The 24,704-nt window shown below is 39.3% G+C and overlaps 1 protein-coding gene across 1 annotated transcript in view; it reads right to left on the bottom strand.

The window, feature by feature from the left end:
• LOC146320944 (low-density lipoprotein receptor class A domain-containing protein 4-like) overlaps window positions 1-24,704 on the bottom strand; it is a 320,993-nt gene that overhangs the window by 193,423 nt on the left and 102,866 nt on the right. Inside the window, exon 3 of the mRNA XM_084725903.1 lies at window positions 365-1,171. Within this exon, the coding sequence (XP_084582029.1) occupies window positions 365-404 (40 nt within the window). The 5' untranslated portion in view covers window positions 405-1,171. The remainder of the gene's footprint in view (window positions 1-364; window positions 1,172-24,704) is intronic.

A 24,704-nucleotide genomic window follows, 5' to 3' on the forward strand; every position in this document is an offset into this window, starting at 1 on the left:
ACTCTTGTCACACCAAAAAAGTCTGGATGGATAAATATCACTATGGGCCAGTTTGAGTTTTGGGTGAACTGTCCCTTTAATTCATCAATAAGATGAATAAATAGAATATTGCAAGATATAAGAGAACGTGTGGCCAAAAGATGGAGACACGGTTTTGGCAACTCTGTCTCACTAAAATTGTAGTTGCTTGTTAAATTTTATTATAATACACATTTGAAGTTGATGATGAAATTTCTTATGGCAACAACTTTGAAACTATTGATTGTGTCTTCAAAAAACACTTGGCACAGACATAGATTGATCTGTAGATGAATACAGAGACACAAACACACCCACACACAGCTGTGCGCTGTCAGTGTTTTACCTTTAAAGGCATTTGTGGCCGGTAAGTCAGTTTCCTGCATACTGCTCCTTCCCGCGCTCTGCCAGCTGCTGCCGATGCTGCGATGGATGCCAATGCACAAACCTTAACCGGTCCGAGTGGCGGCCACTGGGGGGAGGGAGGGTGGCCGGGAGGAAGGGGCGGCGCCTGCCAGTCTCACTGCCATCTTTCTTCATCAACAGTCCATGTGCAGGAGTAGAAGGCCGCTGTCTGTCAGATTGTGCAGCGGGCGACTGTCTTACAGTCACTCTTTAGTTGTCTAAGTACACAGCTGAGCAGGAACTAATCTGTGTGATGGTTTCACCGTCTTTGACCGTGTTGCTACTGCTGAGTGCACAGGACTGAGAGAATATAGTGATGGGAAGAGGAAGAGGAGGGGAAGTGGAGGAGATGGAGGGGTCTTTTTGGGGTCAGGTTCAGGTGAGAAGAGGATGGATGAGATCTATCCTCCCAGCAGCAGGCCTGCAGCCATGACCAGCACACCGAACTCTGGTCTGTCTCTCAACTTTTCAACCTGCCTGGCTGCAGAAGAGCGTCTCAGCTTCTTTTGTGCCTGCGAGCTAAATAAATCTATAGATCTCTGAGTCTATCTGTCGGCCTCTGTCTCCTCTGCAGTCAGGTTTGTCTCTTAAACTCAGCTCTAATCAACATGCTGTTTCCTCCGATTCTCTGAGCTTCTTCGCCGGCTTGTTCCTGTGTCCTCTCTGTCTCCTCTGATGCCTTTTGTCCCGTCGCTGCAGTCCCAAGCTCAGCACGAGGTACTGAGGCGCTTGCACACTGGCACCACAGCTGGAGAGAAAAACAGAGACAGGGGGAGAAACTCTGTGAATAAAATCATGAGATACCCAAAACAACAGGCGAAATATATCACTCATTCTTGAGAATTGGGACAAAAACAGATTTAAAGGGGATTTTGATTTTTCCTTTTCAATCATGCTTGGAAAATGTATTTTAAAAGACCAAACTTTTGCTTATTAAACATTGTAACTGGCCTAGTGATTCTGTTTTTTTTTTATTAAATGCAAACATCAACCCTGTTAGATAGAAAATCTGATAAGTTAGGGATAGGGTTAGGGTTAACAGGGATAAGTTGATGACATACAGTTCTGTTAATGCTAATAAAAATACACATTTAAAGTATAATTCTTATTTAGCTTTGATCTAGAACGGCTACAGAGTTGACATGTTATGGTTGAGACGTCTCATAGGATATTATTTTATTTAATTTATTATTATTTATTGAATCATATTTTTGTAAGAATTTGACGTAAATCTAGGAAACAACTTTTTTTTAATTTCTAAACTTGCTCTGTGCTAGAAAACATCCTTGCCCTGGACAAGAATTCACAACTTCAAACACTTAAAAAAATGTGTTAAAAGTATTCACAATCTAAAACTAACAATACCTACTGATAAAATAGGTGTACAAATGTGCTATTAAATTCATGAATTCATGTCAAATTCATGTGATAGATTTTTTTAATGAAAATGTTAGCACTTTAAAGATGCGTCCCAAAGTTCTGTCAACTCAGTCAGATTTTTACAAAAACATGATTTAATCAGGCATAAAAAGGGTTAGCTATATCCTAAGGACCTCTGTCTTGCTTCCTGGTTTAAAAAATGTGGGAAAACTGCTAAAACACTGGTAAACTTTATATTTTTGACAAGCTCTTTAGCTAATACTGCTATCAGATGTGTCTCAACCATAACATGTCAACTCTGTAGCCCTTCTAAAAAAAGCTAAATAAGAATTATGGTTTTAAAATGTGTATTTTGATTAGCTTTAATCAAAATACTTTAATCAATAAGATGTTGACTTGTTATGAGGTTTACTAGCCAAGAGTCTGATCTTTTAAAATATATTTTCCAGCACAGTTAAAGAGCGAAAACCCCTCAAAATGAGTACTTGTGTTAATAATTTTGAAAGTTTTTTTTGGGAGAACATTATTTGTCCCTGTTCTTAAGAATGGATGCAACCCGGGCAAAACGCAGTCAGGACGAACTGCTGGCCCGCGATGACCAGTTGAGAAAAGTGCACAAAAACAACACTCATCCACGTCCACCCACGCACACGCACACACACACACACACAGACACACACACACACACACACACAGCAGAGGACAAGCCGAGCCGAAGCGTGTGAGTGTGTGTGTGCGTGTCTCAGTTTGGATAGCAGGTGGGTGGGTGGCTGGCTGGCATGGCCCCCTTTAGTTCCTCTCACCCACTAGGTTCTTACATGAAAGGGAAAGTTTTTCTGAAAGCCAAGCGCCGCCTGTGACCCTATTTCACAGAGCAGGGGAGAGATAGAGCCACATGTCAGCGTGCCACTTTGAAGTCTGCCTGATAAACAGGGCTGGAGGAGGCTACGGCTAAGGAAACAACAAAACTTTATTTACATTTCAAAAGTGCCAAGTGCCGCTTTTTTGTGTGTCTGGGAAAGGAATAAAATCTAAAAAAGAGGAGAGGGAAGGGCGGGGAGGAGACCAGTTTTGGTAAAAGAGTAACAACAACTACTCTTTTTGTTGTCATCGAGAATGTACAAGTTAAAATGAGGATGTAGGAGAGGTAGATCACATGAAGTATGACGGGAGGAGAAAAGGGAATCACAGAGGAGAACCTGCACGAAGAGGAGAGACGAGGAAAGGCGTCAAAAAAAGAGAATAAAAATATTTTTTAAAAAAAAGAGGAGGAGGAGGAGAGAAAGAGAACATAAAGTAAAGACATGCAGGTTTAAAAAAGTTCAAGAAGAGAGACGACGCGGAGAAGGCAGGAATTTGTTGGTGAGAGAAGAAGCAGACAGACGGTAAACAAACACACGCCCTGTCTGAGGTTTGGAAAGCTCGACAGATCTCAGTTAGCGAGTCTTATCTCGGCTCTGTTCGCCTCCTCTTATCAAGTCTTATCGCAGTCAGGATACACGCTGCGGCTGCTGCCCTGACAAATAGGAAAGTGAAGGCGAGAGCCGGGCCGCTGTGACGTAGACAGAGATTTACTTCATTATGTGCCTTAACAATGATTCATCATTTTGTCTGCTCATGACTCAGCAGAATGAGTCTTTAAAAGTTCACAGTGTTTATAATGGAGTGAAATGACTGTGAGCGAGTTTGACTGAGTAACAGTTTCAGTTCATCAGGCCGACCAATCAGAGAGAGGAGAGGACAGGAGAGGACAGGACAGGAGAGGAAAGGACAATGGAGGAAAGGAAAAGAAAGGAAATAAGAGGGGTGGGTAGGAGATGAAAGGAGTGGAAAGGAAAGGAAATATGAGGAGAGGAGAGGAGAGGAGAGGAGAGGAGAGGAGAGGAGAGGAGAGGAGAGGAGAGGAGAGGAGAGGAGAGGAAATAAGAGGATAGGAGATGAGAGGAGTTGAAAGGAAATGAAAGGGAGTAAGAGGAGAGGATAGGAGATGAGAGGAAAGGAAAGGAAAGGAAAGGAAATAAGAGGAGAGGATAGGAGATGAAAGGAAAGGAAAGGAAAGGAAATAACAGCGGAGGATAAGAGATGAGGGGAGTGGAAAGGAAAGGAAATAAGAGAATAAGAGGAAATGCAAGAGAACACAAGAGAAAAGTAAAGGAAGAGGAGAAAAGGAGGGGAGGAGGCTGCCACACTGGACTAATTGATTACAGTGTTAGAGCAGAATTATCACAGAGTAATCCTGTGTTTGATATTGAGAGGAGCAGCTTGTGTAACGGTGCAGAGATAAGTTTTCTGTGTGTGTGTGTGTGTGTGTGTGTGTGTGTGTGTGTGTGTGTGTGTGTGTGTGTGTGTGTGTCTCTGGTAATCTTCAGTTTATCCCTGTTGAGGCCTGGAGTTCACTGTTTTACAGTCTGAAAGATGACACAGTCATTTTGGTGCTATCACAGCTGTCTATCTTCAAAGAGTCCAGACAGTAACCACGTCTGTTTAACAAGCGATTTGACTTCTGAGTTTGTCTGCAGAGTAAAATCAGAAGAGACATTTGTTGCTTGTGATCTTACAATCAGCAGGTTCTGCCTGCACCGATGTCAGCAGCACGGCTGAAATGGAAGAGAGAGACCACAGTGGGATCCAAACTGTTGTCACGTCAACAGTCCTGTCATCACTGTTCAGGAAACTGTCTTCAACTTGCTAACTTTTTATGAAAATGAGAAATTGTTTGAAGTTCTGACCAAGAATGAACCTTTCCTAAAGTCGACCTTTTCTATGCTGTGCACCACCTGCATTTGGAAAAGATTAAATTCTCACTGAGAGGGTGTGAAAACAATTTCTACTGGATCTGTCAACCCTTTATATATTGTTTTACTTTCTTCATTCTTTTAAAAATAAAGTAATACATTTTATCTGTAAAAACTATATTTTCCAAACTTGTTTGGTACACTTGTATCTTTTCTACACATGTATGACAACTCATCCTTTAGAGTATTTTTGATTTGTTTAATATTTTCTATACATCTGTATCAGAAAAAAAAGAATTATGATATGCTATATGTGAAGGTCATCTATATTAAAAAGAAACCCATGGTTAACAAAAGTAGAACAAATTTTAGATGCAGAAACATATACACATATACAATGAATGAATTTAATTTGTTTTGTTTTTTTCATTTACTAATTTAATCTTTACACAAAAATCTAAAATGTTGCAATGTACTTGCAAGAAACAGTTGCCTGGAATGATGAACTTTTAATCATTATAATAATATAATAATTTTTTTTTTACTAAAGTACAGGAAAGGAGAGAGTTGACCAATATTATTGGAGCACAGAGGGCGGGGCGGGATTTAGAAGTGCCCATTTTCTTTTCTTGTCAGTTTTGTTTGATTTGACAAAGCTTTGGAATAAAACTCACTTTCTTCAGTGGAGTTTGGCACATTCAGAGAGATCATAAAAACCTCTGATTGATAGTTTCTTTAATGTATAATTTACCTTAGTTTTTCTTAATTTGCGGTTATTATTTACGGGTATTAAACAATTAATGTTTTGCTTTGATTGTTTCACCTGCTTTAAGCTTTGTGATAACACACATTTTAGATTTTTTTTGACTAACAAACAGCTGAACAAATTCTTGAGTTTTGCGAAAAAAAAATATGTTTTTCAGTGGATCATGAGCCTCAATCCCACATTCAAAAAGGTTTTGTTTATGATTACCTTCTAAATAAAGACCAGCAGTATGGAGACAAAGGTGAGAATCAATAGGGGCAGCATTACATTAATTTAGTGATGAGTTTTTTAGAGAATTTTTTTATCATAGTGTATGTCATTTTACAATCCAACATCAATACATAATGTAACATTATAGTTCTACATTTTTGAATCTCTTCAGCCAGTCTAATCAGCCTTGTTGTATAATGATAAATAAATCTTCTTGTATCTTGAAGTACATTTTAGTAATAGAACATGTTCTCCCAGATCAATTGAAAAAATGTTGATGGATACAATAACCTGTCATTGATGCAAAGTTCATCTAAAAACCAAGTATTATTATAAAGCAGTCCTGCTCATTGGTTTGCAACATCGCTCACAAAAGTCTTGTTCAACCAGACATATTAAGGGATAGTTACTGTATTATAAACGGTATGGCAAAATGTTTGGCTTTAAGCAAAGCGATATAGTCTCAAACTACATGCTGTCACACTGAGATCAAAACATCCAACTTTAAATATTATCCTCGCCTTATATATTCTCTGTACTTCCCATAAGCTGTGGAATAAGTCAGAAAAATATTGGTCTAGATCCCCATTAAGGACCCCAATTTACTGTAGAAACCAGTAGCAAAAGACTCTTTTGGAGCAGTAATGTGGATTAACAGATATGCTGTTTTGACAAACTAACAAACCAGCTGGAGCAAAACTGGACAGAAAGCTGACAAAAGTCAATTATTGATTCATGAAACTCAACAGTAAAAAGGGCAAAAGTACCAGAATTTATTTACCTTTTTCACTCTAATGGCAGAGATTTTTCCTAATATATTCTTTTCAGAGTTGGGAGTAAGTATGGAGCAGCAGTAAAGCAAGTGACAGAACAGATTTCTACAGCGTGTGCATATTCCACTAGTTGATAAGGACATTATTGTATAGTGTGGATTCAATCACACTTCGGCTCTACCACTCTATTCTGGTGGAGAAATTAAAACATCATATGCTCTATTCAGGGGGCCTGCAATAAAGACTTTATATCTGATTCCATTAAATTATAAATGTTATATTATTTATGTTATATTATATTTAATATAAAGCCCCTGCACTGCTCAAACCCGCCACAGCTAATCAGCTGAACACATCGTTTCTGTGAAAAATAACCAATTTTTTTCCACCTGGAGACACTTTTTCTGCTGACTACCTGTAAAAAGTCAGTCCAGCCTGACCTCACTACCTGTCTGTCTGTCTGTCTGTCTGTCCGCGGTGTCATTTGAGGACAGAAACTACGACGACAACAACTACCACTACTACTGCCGTCTGTGTGTCTGTCTGTGTGTCTGTCTGTCAGCTAGGTCATCTGAGGACAGCTACTGTACCCGTCGTGACGCCCCACAGAGCACGTTGTTTGCTCTTTGACGATGGGATTTGAGGCACCAGGTGGGTGTTTGTCTGCACTCTGGTCATGTAAGGACACCTCAGGTCTCCTGTCTTATCTCTGGATATATCTGTCTGCTTCTTATCTCTGGATATATCTGTCTGCTTCAAGTCAAAGCAACACAGACAACACAACTGTCTGGAAAACACCACAGTGGCGGAATCGCTTTCATTATTGAAACAGAAAAGTGAAATGAAGCACTCTTACTGTTCATTCTGTCAACTGTTGTTTAGGTTTGTCATTGAAATTGAAGACAGCAGAAGAAAGAAGGATGTGTTCTTTGTTCAAGCACTGTAATATCATGATCATACTCACAGCTCTGATACTAGCACTAGATACTGGAGTCGATACAGTCAAAGCCAGACATTGTATCCAAGACTATACTTTGATCTATACTGTATATCACAGTTTCCCTCCTCAGAATTTCTGTTTTGGGCCTTGAGCTGAAAAAAGTTTGGGAACCACTGCTGTATATAGCAAGAGTCTACAGCTGTACTCTGAACTAATGCTAATGTTTGTATTCTACCTCTCTGATGTTTGGCACACATAAAGTTCAGAGCAATCATACATTATTAGTTCAGCAGGATAGCTTAGTAGCATTTGCTAATTAGCTAGTAAGAGGATCGTCAAAGTGGTCAAATCGTCCTGAGAAAGCCTTGAATGGGTGTTTCAACAGATATTTTACTCAAAACCAGAAATGTGAACCTCAACGTGGTGCTAGAGGAAAGGTGAGAGGATCACCAAAGTCAATTCAGGATGTGAATGCCAGACTCTGGAGTCAAAGTCCTGCACATTGCACCAGTGCCAGTGTGGTACATGTAGTAAATGTGGGTCCTTCATTCATTAAAGCAACATTATGCAACCATTTGACCTTAACATAACAGCTGCGAAATCATGTTGATGCTACACTGACTTCTGTGCCCCCTGTTCTTGCACCATGTAACTTGGATATAGACTATGTCTATAAGAAGCAGCCAGCTCTGTGTTCTCAGTAAAGACATCACTAATTTTTGATCCTGTGCCAGTTGCAAATCCTTCAGTTTATCAATAGTTGCACACGTCCAGCTCTCCATGATTTGTATTTATGACAGTGAAGTACAAGTGAATTGCAATCTGAAAAAAAAAAAAAAAAAAAAAAACAGTTCTTGCATAATTCTAGATCTTAAACTCCTGCCTCTGAACATAAGGCAAGCAGCAACTACATTTGACTGGACAATGTAATCGGGGAAAAAAAATAGCGATACACAAATTTCTAGGAGACGGGGTTGCCCAGAAAGTTATCCTATTATGGAAATTTGGCTCAGTTATTTTGTGAGAATAGCTGTCAGTGAGCACAAAACCAAACCATTCTGAACTGCTGAAAAAATCTGAGATGTGAGAATCAACTCAAAGGTTGGGAACGAGGCGAGGACAGCAGAGCCACAGCACAGAAACCATCTAACTCAAGTACATCGTATTAAAAAAACAAAACAAATGCAAAGCCAAGCAACACAATCACAATCTAACTGTGATACTGATCATAAATCTCTCTGCAATTCACTTAAGCCCCTTGCCATTTTTTGAGCCGATAGTACATTTGGGATGCTGTTATTGTCGGTCGACCTGAGATGCCACATTTTTTTCCATGTCCTCATTTGGACAATAACTCCATATCGTCTACCTTGAATGACCATCCAGTCTGAGGATGAGGTAACCAGCAACCCAAAGGCTGGCACAGGTGATTAGAAGCAGATGGCTAAGGCTACAAAAAAAAAAAAAGCCACACTGATGTTCACTGTGGCTTTAAATGTGCACATGAATCAGCTTTCCCTTGTTTTATTACACTGTTTTCACTGGTCACAAACACACAACTGCCTCAAAACCTCTGAAACATCATTCAAAAGTCAGGATGGCAAACTTAAGGTCGATATTCTTTATTTTGAAACAAATTGCAAGAAAAGTCTATTTCTGGGTCATTTCTGGGAACACATTAACCTGATGTGGTTCTATCTGAGGGTCTGTGTCATGCACAGTAAGCTTTTGAGACAGTACATTTGTGTAGCTGTCTGACTACCTTAAAATGAACTCCAATAATACAAATAATGCAACAAGGTGCCCCTGAGAGGCTGTATTTGAACAAAGGAACACACAAACTTTCATAAGGACGGGTTTATACTCTGTTCTAGTGTTCTTAAACCAGACGCTGATGGTTTAGCAGCTCCAGCCCCGTTGTTACAGAGCTGTACGTGACCTCTGACCTCCCTGGAGTGGGAAAGATAAAGAGAATTTGGCATATTTGGACCTGTGTGTTGTATCTATCTGCCACTGTAATATACGGGGACAACAAGCAAGTCTAACAGGCAGCTCCATCTCCTCTGCTGGGTCACGCAGGGACATGTGCTTATCAGTGAGACAGCAGTCAGACAGACAAACATGGATCAGGGAACAGACTTTAAAACCATGGGGCTGGTCGCATCTGTTACACTGAAAATGTAAGCACGCTAAGAATGTGATTGCATAACAGACCAAGAACTGGGGCTACTGAGGTGATTCAGAGTTCTGCTGCGGCAGACGTGGAGAAGAAGAGTCACTTAAAAATGTAGCTCTCATGGACTGTTTATATTTGGTCTGACTCTTATCTAACAATATCGGCTAGAGAGGAAATATGAAATGTCTCGCTGCCGGACAATAAAACTATGTGGATGTCTGAGAGATTATAAACGGCTGAGGCTGATATTCAATTTTACTTCTTTGGATTCAAACATGAGGGCAACTGTGGACACTCAGTGTTCTGAAAAACAAAAAAGACACACACACACACAGTGCTGAATAAGCCCCACAGGCGATGGTGTCTGTTTGGGATGCTCATAAAATATCTTAATCCTCCCCGTTAAAAAAGAGTAAAACTTCAACCGAATGACGCATGCATCACGTCAGCGAGGTCACTCCAGACAAACAGCTTCGATGCTCCTCAAATATAATACACTGTGTTTGTCAGCTCAAAACTGGGGGACGTGTCACATTTACTTTTAAAAAACTGAATATTTGTCTGCTCCAGTTTTTCAGTCTCTAGAAAGTGTTCTTTTATTGTCCAGCTGTCAAAATCCAGATCACAAAATTGTTAAAAAACAATGATTGGCTGAACTTAAATGCATCATTCTTTGCTGTGCACTCACAGCTATTAAAAATTACTAGCAGCAGGTAGTAATTTTAAGTGATTTGTTTTTGTACCCAGTTTTGCCTGACAGACTACGTACACTCTAGCCTGACACGCCAGATGGTTTGTTACACAGAATCATCTGGGAAGTTATCCTTGGAAACTGTTTGGAAAAGGCCAGGTACTTTCAAAACACACTTGGCAGTTGATTGGATGAACCGTCTGTCTATCACGTCTAACACAGGCTAACAACCAATCCAATCACTTGCCGAAGAAGAAAAGCAAAAACATCTTTACCATCGAGAAAAGCCTTCACTGCTGTTCTTCTTGTTTTCTTTCAGTGAAGAAATACTCTCCAGTTCTGATATAACTGAAGCTATCACAGTATCTATGCTACCTTAAAAAGTAAATATGATTTTGACAGTTTTTAAAAATGAATTGGATTATGAAGTGAAGGACACTTTTGTAAGGTTGCATTAACTCCAGTCTCATTTTTAAATGTGTTTTGGAAAAATTCCGTATTAATCCCACTGTAACAAGTACAAAACAATACCAAGAGGGAACCAATAACCTCCAATACATACTCCACGTTCAAGTGTGGAAAGGACAAGAGGTGTTACATTACATGATTTGGATTGTCAGACTTTTTTGTCAATATGGATGTGAAATAAGTCTTAAATTGGGTTCATAATGGTCTGAAAAAGTCTTACATTCAACTTGCTGAAAGCTGCAGAAACACTGTTTATTTATCATGTAGGAATATGTATTTGTTTAACAATTCTTATGAACACTGTATACTGCCAATAAGTGTAAAACAACTTAAACATTATTACAGATGTACTTGGGGACGTGTTGTATAAGAATATGATTTGCTGATAACAATTTGCTAAGATTTTGTAAATAGATTTACTTAGATCTGTAGAGATGAATGGGATCCTGTTATGACTTTAGGCCTATGTATTTCAGTAAAGAAAAAAAAGAAAAACTTTCAGATTTTTAACAACCTTCACAGCCATTTGAGTATAGATTTTACAAGGTGCACTTGAACGCACCATGTCCTAAGTCCCTGTCCCTGTGTGCGCATGTGAAAGTCCAAGAACTCCCAGAGAACACCAGTCAAACTATTTAGAACAAATGTCAGCAGATAATGATCAGCTGTTGATCGATCGGAGCACCTATGGCAGAATAAAGACAAAAACATATCATCATTTACGATCAAGTATCAGGTCTCTATCAAGGAAATTGAACATAATTAAAGGTTTATGTATTAATAATACATCAATTCAAAGCACATGAAAAGTGCAGTATACTATATATCATATACTGTATAATTTGAGCATACTTGATGATCTCATAGTTTACATAAGTGACATTTGATCTATGTAAAAAGTCTATATTTAAAGTGTAACTCTCGCTCGTGATGATCTTTTGATAATGTACAGTATGTGTACACTGGTGGCAGATGATAGGTCGTCTGAGGACACAGCCAGTCTGTCACACATGAATAGATGAAGATTATACAAGACCCCAAATGATTAATGGAAGATCCACTTTAGTCTGCTTCATTAGGCCCATCCATACTGTACTCCAGTTAGACGAGTTTGGCTGGTGGCCAGGCTGCAGTTAGCAGAGGCTTTTTAAGGTTGAGCCCAGCAGCTACTGTCTCACACCTCGGCGAGGACTCAGCCTACTGTTTGTCTTACAAGGACAGAGAAACAAGGACAGCAGCTTTAAGTAACTGTATGTATATGAATAAATCACCCCATAATCAATGTTTAGGCACTTTTATTATAGTTGTTTTATGTCTTCATGTTACAGGATTGTTAAACTCGGTGTACAGCACAAAAATATACATCATTGTTAGACATATGTGGTTGTATCAACATTTGAAATGGCTGATAATATTCTATAGTCTTCCACAGACAGTTTTATCAAATACTTAAGCAATTTCAGACCTGAAATTTAGTTAAAGGGTCAGTTCACCCAAATTCTCACTCCTTATCTCTTATGGTATGTAACCATCAGATAAATATACCTTAAAAAAACAATGGTTCTTATGAAAACTGTAAAGGAGAAACTTTCTGGAGGACGAGAGACTTCTTAGATCAATATATCGGTCAGGCAATATTTTTTTTGTTGTTGTTTTTTTATAATAACAATAAAATACATCAGTGAAACTGGATGTTATATAAATAAGGAATATTTCCATATCAGAATTGTTTTACTCCCTAATATTGGTATCAGCCCAATAAATCCAGTATTGGTCGGGCTGTAATGTCACTCCTTGATTCCACCATGCACGGCACGTCTGCGCCACAGTTCTGATTCGTCCTCCACACGACTGCAAACTCCACCAGCAGCGTTTTAGAAGCATTTCAGCAGTGGAGTGTTTTGCATGCCTGATTATGTCAACTCGCTCAGATTTTGTTGATTAAGTCCTCTTTCCTTGCTCTTTGTGCTTCTACCATGGATAAGCAGGCTATGTGGTTAAATAGTTTCTTTTCTGTCTGTCTTTATGATCATGAGTCTGCACAGAGTCTTTTATTTTGAAAATTAACCAGATTCTCCCTGGCTTTTCAGTGTCTGACTTCCTGCCCATTCGATCTGCTCCGTGCTAATTGATGCGTCATCCATCAAAAATAGACTCGGTACATATTTGAAGCAGAGCGGAGCGGAGAGTAGCTTCTGGGATGCGCCACAGCCTTGCTGGTGGAAACAATGGCATTGTCTAGAATGGCTGCGATCAGCTCCCGCCTGACATGACACAGCTGTAACGTGACGCAGCCGCAGCCACTCATACTGACTCCGAGCCATGCAGTGCTTCCTTCTCCCATTATGAACATATAAGAGAAATATGTTGGTATTTTCATAATTCAAATTAACTGAATATTTATTTTAATTTTATATTATATATTACAAGCTTTTATGATGCTTTCCTTAACTAGATTTATTTTCAGAAATGTCCCAAAGATTTATCTAATAAGCTTCTACTTTGCGCAGCACTTATAATACAATGTAACACACTAAGCCTAAATATTTTTAGTTTCATTTTCAGACTGTGTGCTTGAACCTGATGTCACCACCTGCTTTACATTAAACCACGACCATTGTGAATATTCACTTGTGTCTGGCTAGCAGATGTCAGTTACTTCCTTGTAAGTGATTAAGCAGACACCTCTCACACAGGTGTTTAATTTCACTTCTGAACGAATACACCTCTGTTTAACTGTGGGTAGCAATAGCAGCAGTAAGAAAGCTTTAAAGCCTAATGGTTCAGCTGAAGACTTTGGAGTTTGTGTACACAGCAGTTTTGGCCCCAGTTCTGGCCGTCTTTACCCTCCATCTGCCCTTCAAAACTGCAGGCTACACCTGCTTCACTGCAGTCACTTCACAAACTCCTTCCCGTCCTCATTTCCTGTGTTATGGGAACTGTAAGGTAGGAACAGCAGAATCATATATGTAGTGTTTGTCTCTCATTCCCTGGCTTCTTTGATTCACAGGTCTGAGTAAGACACAAGGCTAAACCACAAAGAGCAATGTCTGCTTTTGATGAGTGTCCGCTGAATGTATTCAATTTAATGATGAATATTAACAAAAAGAAAGACTAAACATTTGTAAAAGAAATTAATGATCTTTTGAAATTTCCAATGTGACGACACATAACAGTTTGTTGGCAAGTGGCCATGGTATTAACAGGATACCGTTACTGTGTCTTTGAATGTTCTAGAAATGCTTTGCATTGAGAGAACACATACACTTCATTTGTTTTTTCCCCTACCATACTTACCTGTCTGATGGGTCTATCTCCATCTAGACTAATATAACTTAGCAGGGCTCAACAGCAAAGATTGCCATGGGCAAGTAAAATGTCACATTGGGCTAATAAACGTACCAACTCACTTTGCCCAATTGGGCAACTGGTAAAAAAAAGAAAGACATCTATTTCCAGAGCTGACGATGGAAGTAGCTGATGTCGTGAGAAAGATCCTTGTGACTTGTGTGCTCTTTTTTAATGAACCAAGACAGAGGTGACAAGTGTGTGTGGGAATTACATTTTCTTAACTGGGTTTTTGTGGTCTCTGATTCCCCGCAACACAAAAGAGACCAAGAAAGTGGAGTGCGTGTGTTGCCTTCTACTCATCTTCTGTAGCAGCTAAGGAATGAACCATCTTCCTGCCCTCTCATCTCTGTTGAGAGTTGCACATGCATGAGAAGAATGCAGCAGGTAAATAAAAAAAGTATGAGGTCAAATGCAAGATGGTGGATAAAAGAGGGTAATTTTTCAAAGGCATATCAAGTGTCTGAAAAATGTCGCTGGAGTGTCCAAACAAGAGCTGATAGCATCTTGTTTGCAAAGTCCCTAAAGACTCATTTATGTCCCCATTATGAATGACAATAGATACGTCCATTTCAGACCATCACTGCCCTTCCATGCATCTGTTGGGTTGGCATGGGTTTTAAGCAATACATCCATCAGAGGGTGACACTAAAGAGTCAAAAGTTACCTAAAAGAGGAAGAAACATCAAAAGTTTCTTACAACAGCAACACTGGATAAGATTGTTATAATGTACCTTTATAGAAAGAGACAAAAGCAGTGGTCTGTGTGGCCTTTAAGAACATCGCGACATGTTAATTACTTTGTTGTGTCTCGCTGCTACACCGCCTCCCACGACTTCCAGGGGTACTGCTCCGTTTCATCCATATCCAAAAGCTTTCAGAAAACGTGCATGAAGACGGATGAAAAGAACACAGAGTATGGACAGAAGGCTCTGCCTGTATCCATGTGCGTATCTAACGTGAAGCAAAAATGAGCCTTAAAGGGGGCTAATGACAAATCCTCCTCGGCCTAGCTGGTGTTTGTATGAAACATGAATGCTGCCGTAAGTCAGCTAATAGTAAAAGCTAATTACAATAGTGCATTATGTGTGAAAAATGAGAGTTACATGTTCCACTGTTTCCTTTGTTGATATTTGATAACAAATAGTATATGGTAGGGATGACAAGAATTGACTGATGATCAATAACTCAGTCGTCGAACAAGTAAAATTGAATCAATCTACTGTAAAATGAAGATCTGAAATATAACAGAGATTATTTTAGGGGCATGCTCTGCATGTTATCTGATATTCAAGTATCTGTGTTTAATATGTAGGCCTTTATGTCTCTGTATGTTTCATAGGCTATGTAATGTTGTCAGTGACAATGCAATATGTTGCTGGATGCATGGATGGAACAATTATTCAATTAATTGCTCTTTAATATTACCAAAGATCAATTAAGGAAAGTGCTTACAATTTGCAAGTATAGTATATGGGCATAGGCAAAAAACATTAACATTAAACCCTGCAAAGTCTTAATTAATTAAAGCTGTTTATTATGGTTTTGTGTTGGTCTCATTCCAAAAATTAATTTTTTCCCAGTAATTTACAGAGCTGTCACGCACACGCTCCCTGGTGAATATCATCCTCTGCCTTTCTTAGGTAATAAAGCCTGAGAAAAATAACCTCAACTTTTTCCCTTTTGGAGGAATTATCTAATACATCATTTGCCACGGGGAAAAAATAACATCTGAAAGTGTGAAATGATCCACAAAATGACTGGTAAAGCAAAAGCAAACAAAGGTAGGCTGAAGGCGTCATTCGTCACATCCTTGTCTGATCTGGCTCTGTGTCACGCTGACTGCCAGCCGAGTGTGACAAATCTGACAGGCTTAATCTGGCTATGCATCAACTCCAGTGTCGAGAGGCCGGACAGACGCACAGACAGAAAGACGGGATGAGGGGCAGTCATGGGGACACACAGGCAGACACGGACACCACTGAGAGAGTTTAGAAGAGATAGACAGGTAGGTGATGTCAGGAAGGGTTGAAAATGCCCCGTGGTCTCGACAGCTGCGATGGACACTCTAAATCTGACAGGTGGCTGCTCCGATCCAGACATTTAACTTTGAACAGACACAACAAAGAAGAACAAAGAGAATGCTGCAGAAAACAAGAGCACATGGGGAGAAAAAAGTACATAAGCTTTCCAGCAAACAAAGCTTGGATGTGTGTGTTGTTGTGGGGTATGGACGACTGCAGATGTGCTTAAAAGCGATTTAATCTGACAATCCATACTGACAGATGAGCTCAACACAAAGACTATAAAGAGAGAAGAGCCATCGGGCAAAATTAGCCTACACTTCCATAAAGAGACAAGTGATCAAAGGCCTTCCCCAAGGCCTCTCTGAGGATTTGCTTAAAATGTCTCCTGATGTGCTGTTTAGTAGCCCTGCTGATTGGCTGGCCGTCTTGAACATCAAACCCAGACAAAAGATGGGAAAAGACCGGACGGATTAAAGGAGAAATCAGAACAGAGATTGTCTGTGGGCATAAACACCGGGCTCGTACAAATGATGTCATTTTATTGGGCAAGACAAAAGATGTAAAGTGGACGTTAAGTGGCAAGCTGGAGAGGGGCCTGGTTACCGTCAGAGTTTGTTACATGGCCACCAGCGCAGGCCTGCTTCTGGTGATGCTATCAACTACTTTCACTGGACTGGCTGCCATAGCAACACACAACAGGATTTTTATGGTAATCTGTCTTATTAGTTTAAATGACAAAGTAAGATGACAAAAGAGAAGAATGGCCCGCTGTGCTGCTGTGGATTGGCTATATTTTCCCTAAGTGGATTCTGGAGCTGCGAATGATCACTGCCATGAAATCTTTGCAACGAAAAAGGAAGAGAATAATTACCTGAAAGTGAAGAGAGAAACATAAAACCATTTCCTCACCTCGCCAATGTTACTGGGCGCTCACACCAGAAACAAGAAAGCACAAGCCAAAGTGCATTACAAGTGTGTGTATGTGTGTGTGAACAGTCTTGATGGATTTACTGGCGGCTGGATTTGTTATATTATGATTTCACCTCACTATGTTGAGAAGTGAAAAGCATTCTCTGGTCCAGGGCTGGGAACCAAAAAATTGATCTTCGATGTAGGGTTGGACATCAACAACGGCCCTATGGCCCGTGGCTGCACAAAGTTATTCTGTGGCCACCAAAATATTCCACATAAGTGTAGCTATGAAATTTTATCTCCAAACTACGAGCCTCTGCCAACATGTTACTGTTCAACAAACGTCCTGATTGTTTGATGCCTTTTAGTTCAATGTTCTACGAAAACAGCAAGCAGTACTGCTCGTGTGGAGAAGGCAAAAGATCTCGCAAGAGTGATCATTTTAATATAAACTATCTGTCTTTCTCCAACTCTAATTTAAAGTGTCTTCTGTCCCTATACCTACCCAGTGAACAAGAATCAATGCATACAAATCGTGCTAGAGCTTCTCAAATATTGTGTGTCCTTCTACCACAACCAACAGTAGGCTTACTCATCACCAACTAGCTATCAATACATTGAGGCTACTGATGTCTGGGTTTACTGCTACCATAATCTTTACAGAAGAACCAGAAATAGAAAAGGCAGACTATGAAAATGACGAAAGGACAATGAAAATTTAAGGGGTAAATGGAAGCTGGAGTTTAGGTGGCTAGAATATAACACATCCAGCAGTGCAACGTAATGTGTACTGCATCGTGTTTCCAGTTTCCTCCTGTTTCCAGAGAAGATGAGAAGTTTTCATCTGAAACTATGCCTTCTGGAAGTACCACATCACAATTCAAGGGAAAAGTGGTCAACACAAGTGTCACAGTTAACGAAGGTCGTGTTAAATTTAGGGGCTTGGTGGCTCGTGCAGTCAGTGTGTAGAACACTAGTGTCTATCATTTCTTTTATGGCTCCGACCAAATTGCTTCGATACTTCAGAGTGAATCTCATCAGTGTCAATGAGCCAATAAGGATGCAGCAAGTTTGTACCAAGATCTAACAATGCTGGTGGTTGGCTGTCTAACATTATATATTGGGGCACACAAGAAGAAATATTATGTCATGATCAGAGACGGGGCTCAAGTGTGTGTGGGAGTGTGGTTGAGAGATCTGACTACAGTGTGCATAGGATACGTGTAAAAAAATATCTAAGGAGAGATCAAAAGTGTGGCTCCTTTTGATCAGGCTTGATGCCAATAGCACTATGCAATACTGTATATGCAAAAAGGACATTGTTGCCAAGTCTGGCAACACAACGAACACTTGAACTTGCATCTCACAAATTTATGAGCAGAAAGTTGCTCTGTGTTTGACTTAAGAAGAAGAAGAAGAGAACAATCATCTTCCTCTCAGCATTCAAATCCAATCCGGATTCCTCCTCATCCAAGACTACTGAGGACGGTGATATGATGACTGGGAATTTAGCAGGTAATTTTTTTGCAAACACAAAAATTTGGTCAACTTAGACATGTTGTATTTTACATTAAACTAAAAAGTAAACACTCAGCTTAAGTTAACCCACAGTGTGGTAAATATGTTTATATTTTTTATGCTGGGAAACTGCTTTGAATGTGTAAAAACTGTCTTAAAGAAACTTAAGATTGTTGTGTAATGTAATTTTCTTTTTGTTGCAATGCATTTTATAAAAATGATATGAAAGATGTATTGTTTAGCAAAGTCATGGTATTGACACTGGCATCAAAAATGTTTGTATGATAATTTGAACCAAAGTTGTATGCATGGAGGATTTGATAACATTCCTATCAGAGGAAAAGTTCTTGCACTATCCAACTTCGCCTGCTTCACCACTGACATGCACTGCTGCTTAGTACAAATATTAAAGTGCAGCAAAGTAAAGAATTTCCAAATACTGATGCTTTCAAGGTGTTTAAGTCACTCATCTGCTCTTAGGTCAAATTTGGCACCTATAAAATACCACCTTTCTGCCAGAGTGCCACAACTATTCTATACAAGTCAGCATACTTGTACTATAGAGATATGTCATGTTTTGCTGATGGTGATGTATAGGCCTACTACATTCAAAATGGTTATGTTGCTAAGTGATGTTGACAATATTGAGTGCACATTATATTATATATAGGTCCTGTGGGGTCACAGAGGACGCTTATAGCCTGTTAACTACTGTATTTTTCTATGTTATAGCCTATTGTAAGTTTCCTTATGCAAATGCAGCACAAATTTCCTACTTGGAACAAATAATACATTGAATTGAACTGATTTTATTTGACCAATAGGTACAAAGAAATTACAGAAAAGTCAGGTAGCTCATTATTCTTTCTTGAAAATGATGGCCTTCCTCTGTGCAATGCTGTACTTGTACACTTGGTGTGAAACCCAACTTGAACCCCGTCAACAAAGGACACAAGTGAGCCAAATATTTTAGTCATCCATTCATCATTTTCCATTTTAACCCATGCAGCTGTCAACAAAGGCCATGTAATGGCCTGTGCTAAGGTGTTCTGAGGACACGGTGATGTAATGGAGGAGGACCAGACTGTTTTTGTCCTGTGGACGAGATCTTAGGTGTGTTCTCTCTCTGTTTTTTGGTATAAAGCACCACAGAGCGGACGGGTTGGTAAACATTAGAGATGCACTGATTGCAATTTTCTTGGCCAATTCCGATTTTCGGTTTTTATAAGGGTCTGACCTGCCGATTCCGATTTTGGCTGATTCCGACTTTCAGTCTTTCTATGAACTGTAATTGACAGCATTCACAAACATGTTTGCAACTTTTCTTGTAAAAATTAAATAAGATGTTCATAATAAGACACTGACTATTTTCATTAAATACTATTTAAATTTTCTCCAAAAGGTTGCAGCCAGGGCTTATTATAGTTTTACATTAAGATTATGAGTCAGCTGAACGTGATCTCGCAACATCATGGAATCTTGCGGGATTTCACAGGACACGATTTCACGTGATCACGTGACGCTGTGCAACAGTTTGCTGCAGTAAAACTTTGCCATGAGAAAAATAGATGCAGAAATTAAACGAGTCTGGATGAGAAAATGTTTGAGGAGACACATCAACACAGGTTGTTTATTCTTCAGCCAGAACAGGAGGTGAGATTTTAACTGTCCCTCTGTGAACAGCAGTCTGCTGCTGGCTAACATTAGCCTGAAGAGCAACAAAGTTTACGGCTGTTTTGCGACATTGTCAGCTGCTCTGTCTCGTTGTAGACTGTCTGTCTTCTTTTTATCCTGTTCTTGGAATCTGTCGCTGACACCAGCTTCAAGCAGACGTGTCAGAGTGTGTGTAGCTGTCATCAGCGCTGTGTTGACGTCACGGTCAGTTTGTCTGCTGCGTGCATGACGTGACCATCATGCAGAACATGTGTGACAATGACGGGCACAGAATCGGATATGTGACGCTGACCAGCCGGTCACCGGTCAGGGCCGGTCATGCTGAAAACCAGCCGGTTCCGGTCTCTGGCCGGTCAATCAGTGCATCTCTAGTAAACATGAACATGAACATACTGTGTGCAGATTATGGCTTTTCACATATCTGGGCACTGAATTTTGACCATTTTTCTTCAAACAGTTAGCGTGTAGTGCCAAGGGAAGAAAAGAGTGGAGAAGATTTTTTTTTTGTCCATTTATTACTTTATTCTGTCAGTTTTTATGTGCATGGACTGTGATTAAAGGGTCTTTTAAAGTGGTGCTGATAACGTCTCTTGTACTCATTTACTCCAAACTTAGTTCTGAATGGTACAGCTACAGGCAATGAATCACTAAGACTAAGAAGACGACTAGCGGGTTTTGCATAGTTGCAAAGAAAGCTACTATCAGGTCATAAACTTTTAACTTTTGAACTCTTGAACTCTTGTTTTATGCATGTTTGGGAGCGCATAAAAAATTGAGATGAGATGGCAGGGCGGCATTGAAGCTCATGCTTTCTGTGTGTAAAACCAAACACTTGTTCAACTAATAATGCCTTTTGATTCTCTAAAGTTTACTTTATCTTCTGAATTCCTCTGCAGTCTACCACAAACAATTCAATCCCATTCCCTGAAGTTAAATGGAAAATGAAGTTTGTCTTGCACTCTTACACATTCTTGAGAATTACTCTTGAATTATGCTGGGAAAATATATTTTAAAAGATCAAACTCGAGGCTATTAAACCTTGTAAAGGGTCAGCCTCCATCAGCTGGAAAATCTGAAGGAGCTGATGTCTAACAGAGCTGACAAAATGTTGTTGTGAGGAAGTTGCTCAAAGTTCTCTTAATCCCAATCAAAATACACATTTTAAACCACAATTCTTCTTTAGCTTTGATTTAGTAGGGCTATGGAGTATTATTTAATAAATGTGTTTCAAAATAGAAAGTTTATCAGTGCTTGAGGAGTGTAAATGCGCCTTTTTTTAAACCAGGAAGTGAGACAGGGGTCCTTAGGTTATAGCTAACCCTTTTTATGTCTGATCAAATCATGTTTTGTAAAAATCTGACAGAGCTGACGGAAATCCGGGACACAACTTTAAAGGGCCACCTTTTTTTTTTTTTTTGAAAGCTTTTTATACATTTTTATTAAAATACATATATTTCATATATAAAAATTGTAAATTTTAATTTTAAAGTCTTTTTTGGGAGGACATGATTATTCCCAATTCTCAAGAATGGGTGATTAATAAAAATCGCAGTATAAAACAGCTAATACTGTGATTAAAAAATCACCACAAAATACATTCACAATGAAATGAAACATCAAGGAATCCAGAAAATAAAGAAAAATGTCAAATAGAGTGGAGCTACTTTTCTTTGAAGAGACTGTGATCAACATAAAACAAGCCATTTAGATCAGTCTTGGATGAAATAAATAAAACATGAGTGCCTTTAAAGGAAAACTCTGAAAACACTTTACCTTCTTCTACAATAATGACATGGATATGCACACAAATGCAGGCAGGCACGTGAATCCAACCTTGCATGCCATTCAAAGAAGTATGTAAACATGAAAATATGCAGGTATATTTGAATACAAAGGCACACATAAGAAAGATCACACAAAGAGGCACAGCATGTGCAAAACCAGCTAGAGGCAGCGGAGACGTTACAGGCTGCAGTCACGCAGCAAAAATCCATCTCGTTCTCTCTGACTGGGGAAAATAAAGAATGAAAAAAAAAAGAAAAAACTAAGAAGAAAATCAGACAGCACAGCTCAGCCAAACAGAGCGACCCGCCTCCCCAGAGAGAGCTCTGACTGACTGTCTGGAAGGAAATGAATTCCTCAGACCAAACACACACACATAAAAGAGGGTGGTGAAACATGCACACACTTACATGCATATTAAAATGTTTGCACACACACGTTACACTTGAACTCACATATATGGATACGAAATCACACAGTCACGATACACTGATGCACAGTCACTCAAGGTGAAAGCTTTCACACGCACACACACACCAACAATGAAGAGCAGACGTTTGAATAATGATACAGTTTTAAGACTCATTTATGCCCCTTTATGTACATAAATAGATAGAGTCCACTAGTGACACATATTTCCACGTGTCCTTTATATTGGCAGTGATGTTAAGCAAAACATCCACTGCAGGGCGCCGACATTTAAGCCAAAGAAATACAGTCAAAAGTTTCAAGAACAATTAACATGGCGACACTGGAGCAGGTTGTAATAATGTACCAACTGATAAAGAGGCAAAAGTGGGGGCAGCGTTGACGGCTGTGGTCTGTACAAACGCTAAATACATCACAACACGTGAACAGACCGTTCTTCTCACTAACTTATTGATGATAAATATCAATAAGTTTTCTCACACTTCAGAATTTCTAATACTTTTTGTGGTCATGTGACTTGAACTTGAACCACAGTTCGAGTTAAAGGGGAGCTGAAGGAGAGCTCAGCTCCCCTGAAAGGCTCATTAGAGTTACTTAGGGGGAGCTCTGAAACATCATCCTGTTTTAAAACTTTTTATTTCTCTGTAGTTAAAAACACAAGTTTGCTAAAGAACATTTAACAAATATTAACAATTCATTATTGGTTTTATCATGTGATGTGTGATATTTGAAGGGGTGTGTATGAGAAACAGAAAAATGCTGCTTGTGTCCCTCTGATGATTTTCTGATTTTTTAAAATCTTTTATTTTATTGTATTTTATTTGCTCTGATAAGGCCCATTCTTTAATCTTGAAACAGTAGCCTTATTGCTATTGTTATAGCCTCTATGAAGTGTGTGAAATATTATGTACAGTATTAACTGTCTAGTACTAACTTTTTTTTTTGCAATGACCCTGTTAGTGACCTCCATGTATGCACGTGCATGTGACATGTTTAGTACTAATGCATTTCAGAAAACAGGGCTCCCCAAAAAGCCATTGTGTAATTCAAACCCTGGCTTGAACTATTGGCCACACTGACCCCACAACTACTGCAGGTGCTGCTCGGTAAGCTGACAGAAAACATGCACGAATACAGATGAAGTTCGTGTCCCTATGCATATGTAACATAATAGCATAAACAAGCGTTTTTACAGCAGTTTTACACAAATGACAAACTCCAGGGCTGAAAAATTAGGCAAAAGTGCTAAAAATTAAAGTGCCCAAAACTGCATTTTCTCAAGTGTCCACTTGAGGCTGACTCCAAAAGCGAGTCTAATGCCCATTTTAAACTCCACCCACGCTTCACATCTTCCCATGTTTGGATTAGCAGAGTCAGGCATTGCCAAGTTGGCGACAACCAGAGCAGCACTGTCAGCTTCACAGTGGCTCTTCAGAAACCTACGGGTGACTTCATGGAGTCTACACCCATGTTTTATATAGTCTATGGCTTTACATTACTACCACACACACACATACATACAGAGAAACATGCACTCATCAAATCTCATTTGAAAACACTAAGAAGTGACAGACAGTTTCATGCTAACACACAATCAACCGCACACAGTATGTTCACTGTCTCCTGCTTTCAACAGTACATAATCTTATTACGCACAGCCTTAAGTGTGTGTAATTAGATTACGTACACTTAAGAGGGACGGGAAGGAGGGATAAGGCCTGTCTCAATCAGTGAAGATCACAGATCAAAATGAATCTTTCTATAAAGCAATTTCAAAATTAAAAAGTTTTCATTTCTCTGGATGTTTGGAAATGCTGATTTCAAATCCAGAAGATCTAATTAGCAGGAAAACCTGTCTCTCAGTATTTGTCAGCTGAAAAATAACAAGACAAGAGAATTTCCAAAGCACTGCTTTTAAATAGTTTGTAAACCCAGAGCACCCATGAGTTTATTTAATAACTGTAAAATGTCCCACTTAGTACATATCATTGTGTCTGGATGGTAACTCTAGATTTATGAAACTCTCTCAGGATTTGCAAACTTATTATATTTTATTATGTGATTATGTTGAGATGTGCTAAGGTTTAAGGACATAAAACACTTGAGGTAGGGAAAGATCATGTTTTGGGTTAAAGTAATCATTCTTACAAGATGTTTTGTGGGTCTGAGGTTCCTGTCTAGACACAACTGTACAAACCTTAGTGACAGTTAAAAAAAACCTTTCTAAACAGCGATTTAAACAATTTGCCTTCATCTCGCACATTAGAGGAGATTATCTTAGCATAAAGACTAGAAACAAGGGGGGGAAATACCTCATCTGAATAGAGAACCGGACTGGAGTCTCAGGACTGAGAAATAGTCCTGCATTCAACTCATGCACAACTAAAGCTACTCATTTTTACACTTCAGATTATGTATTGATTACGCAACCCAGATATAACGTGTTAATAAG

This window comes from Lutjanus erythropterus, chromosome 9 (genome assembly GCF_056507025.1).
Source record: "Lutjanus erythropterus isolate fLutEry1 chromosome 9, fLutEry1.hap2, whole genome shotgun sequence".
Taxonomy (NCBI): Eukaryota; Metazoa; Chordata; class Actinopteri; order Lutjaniformes; family Lutjanidae; genus Lutjanus; species Lutjanus erythropterus.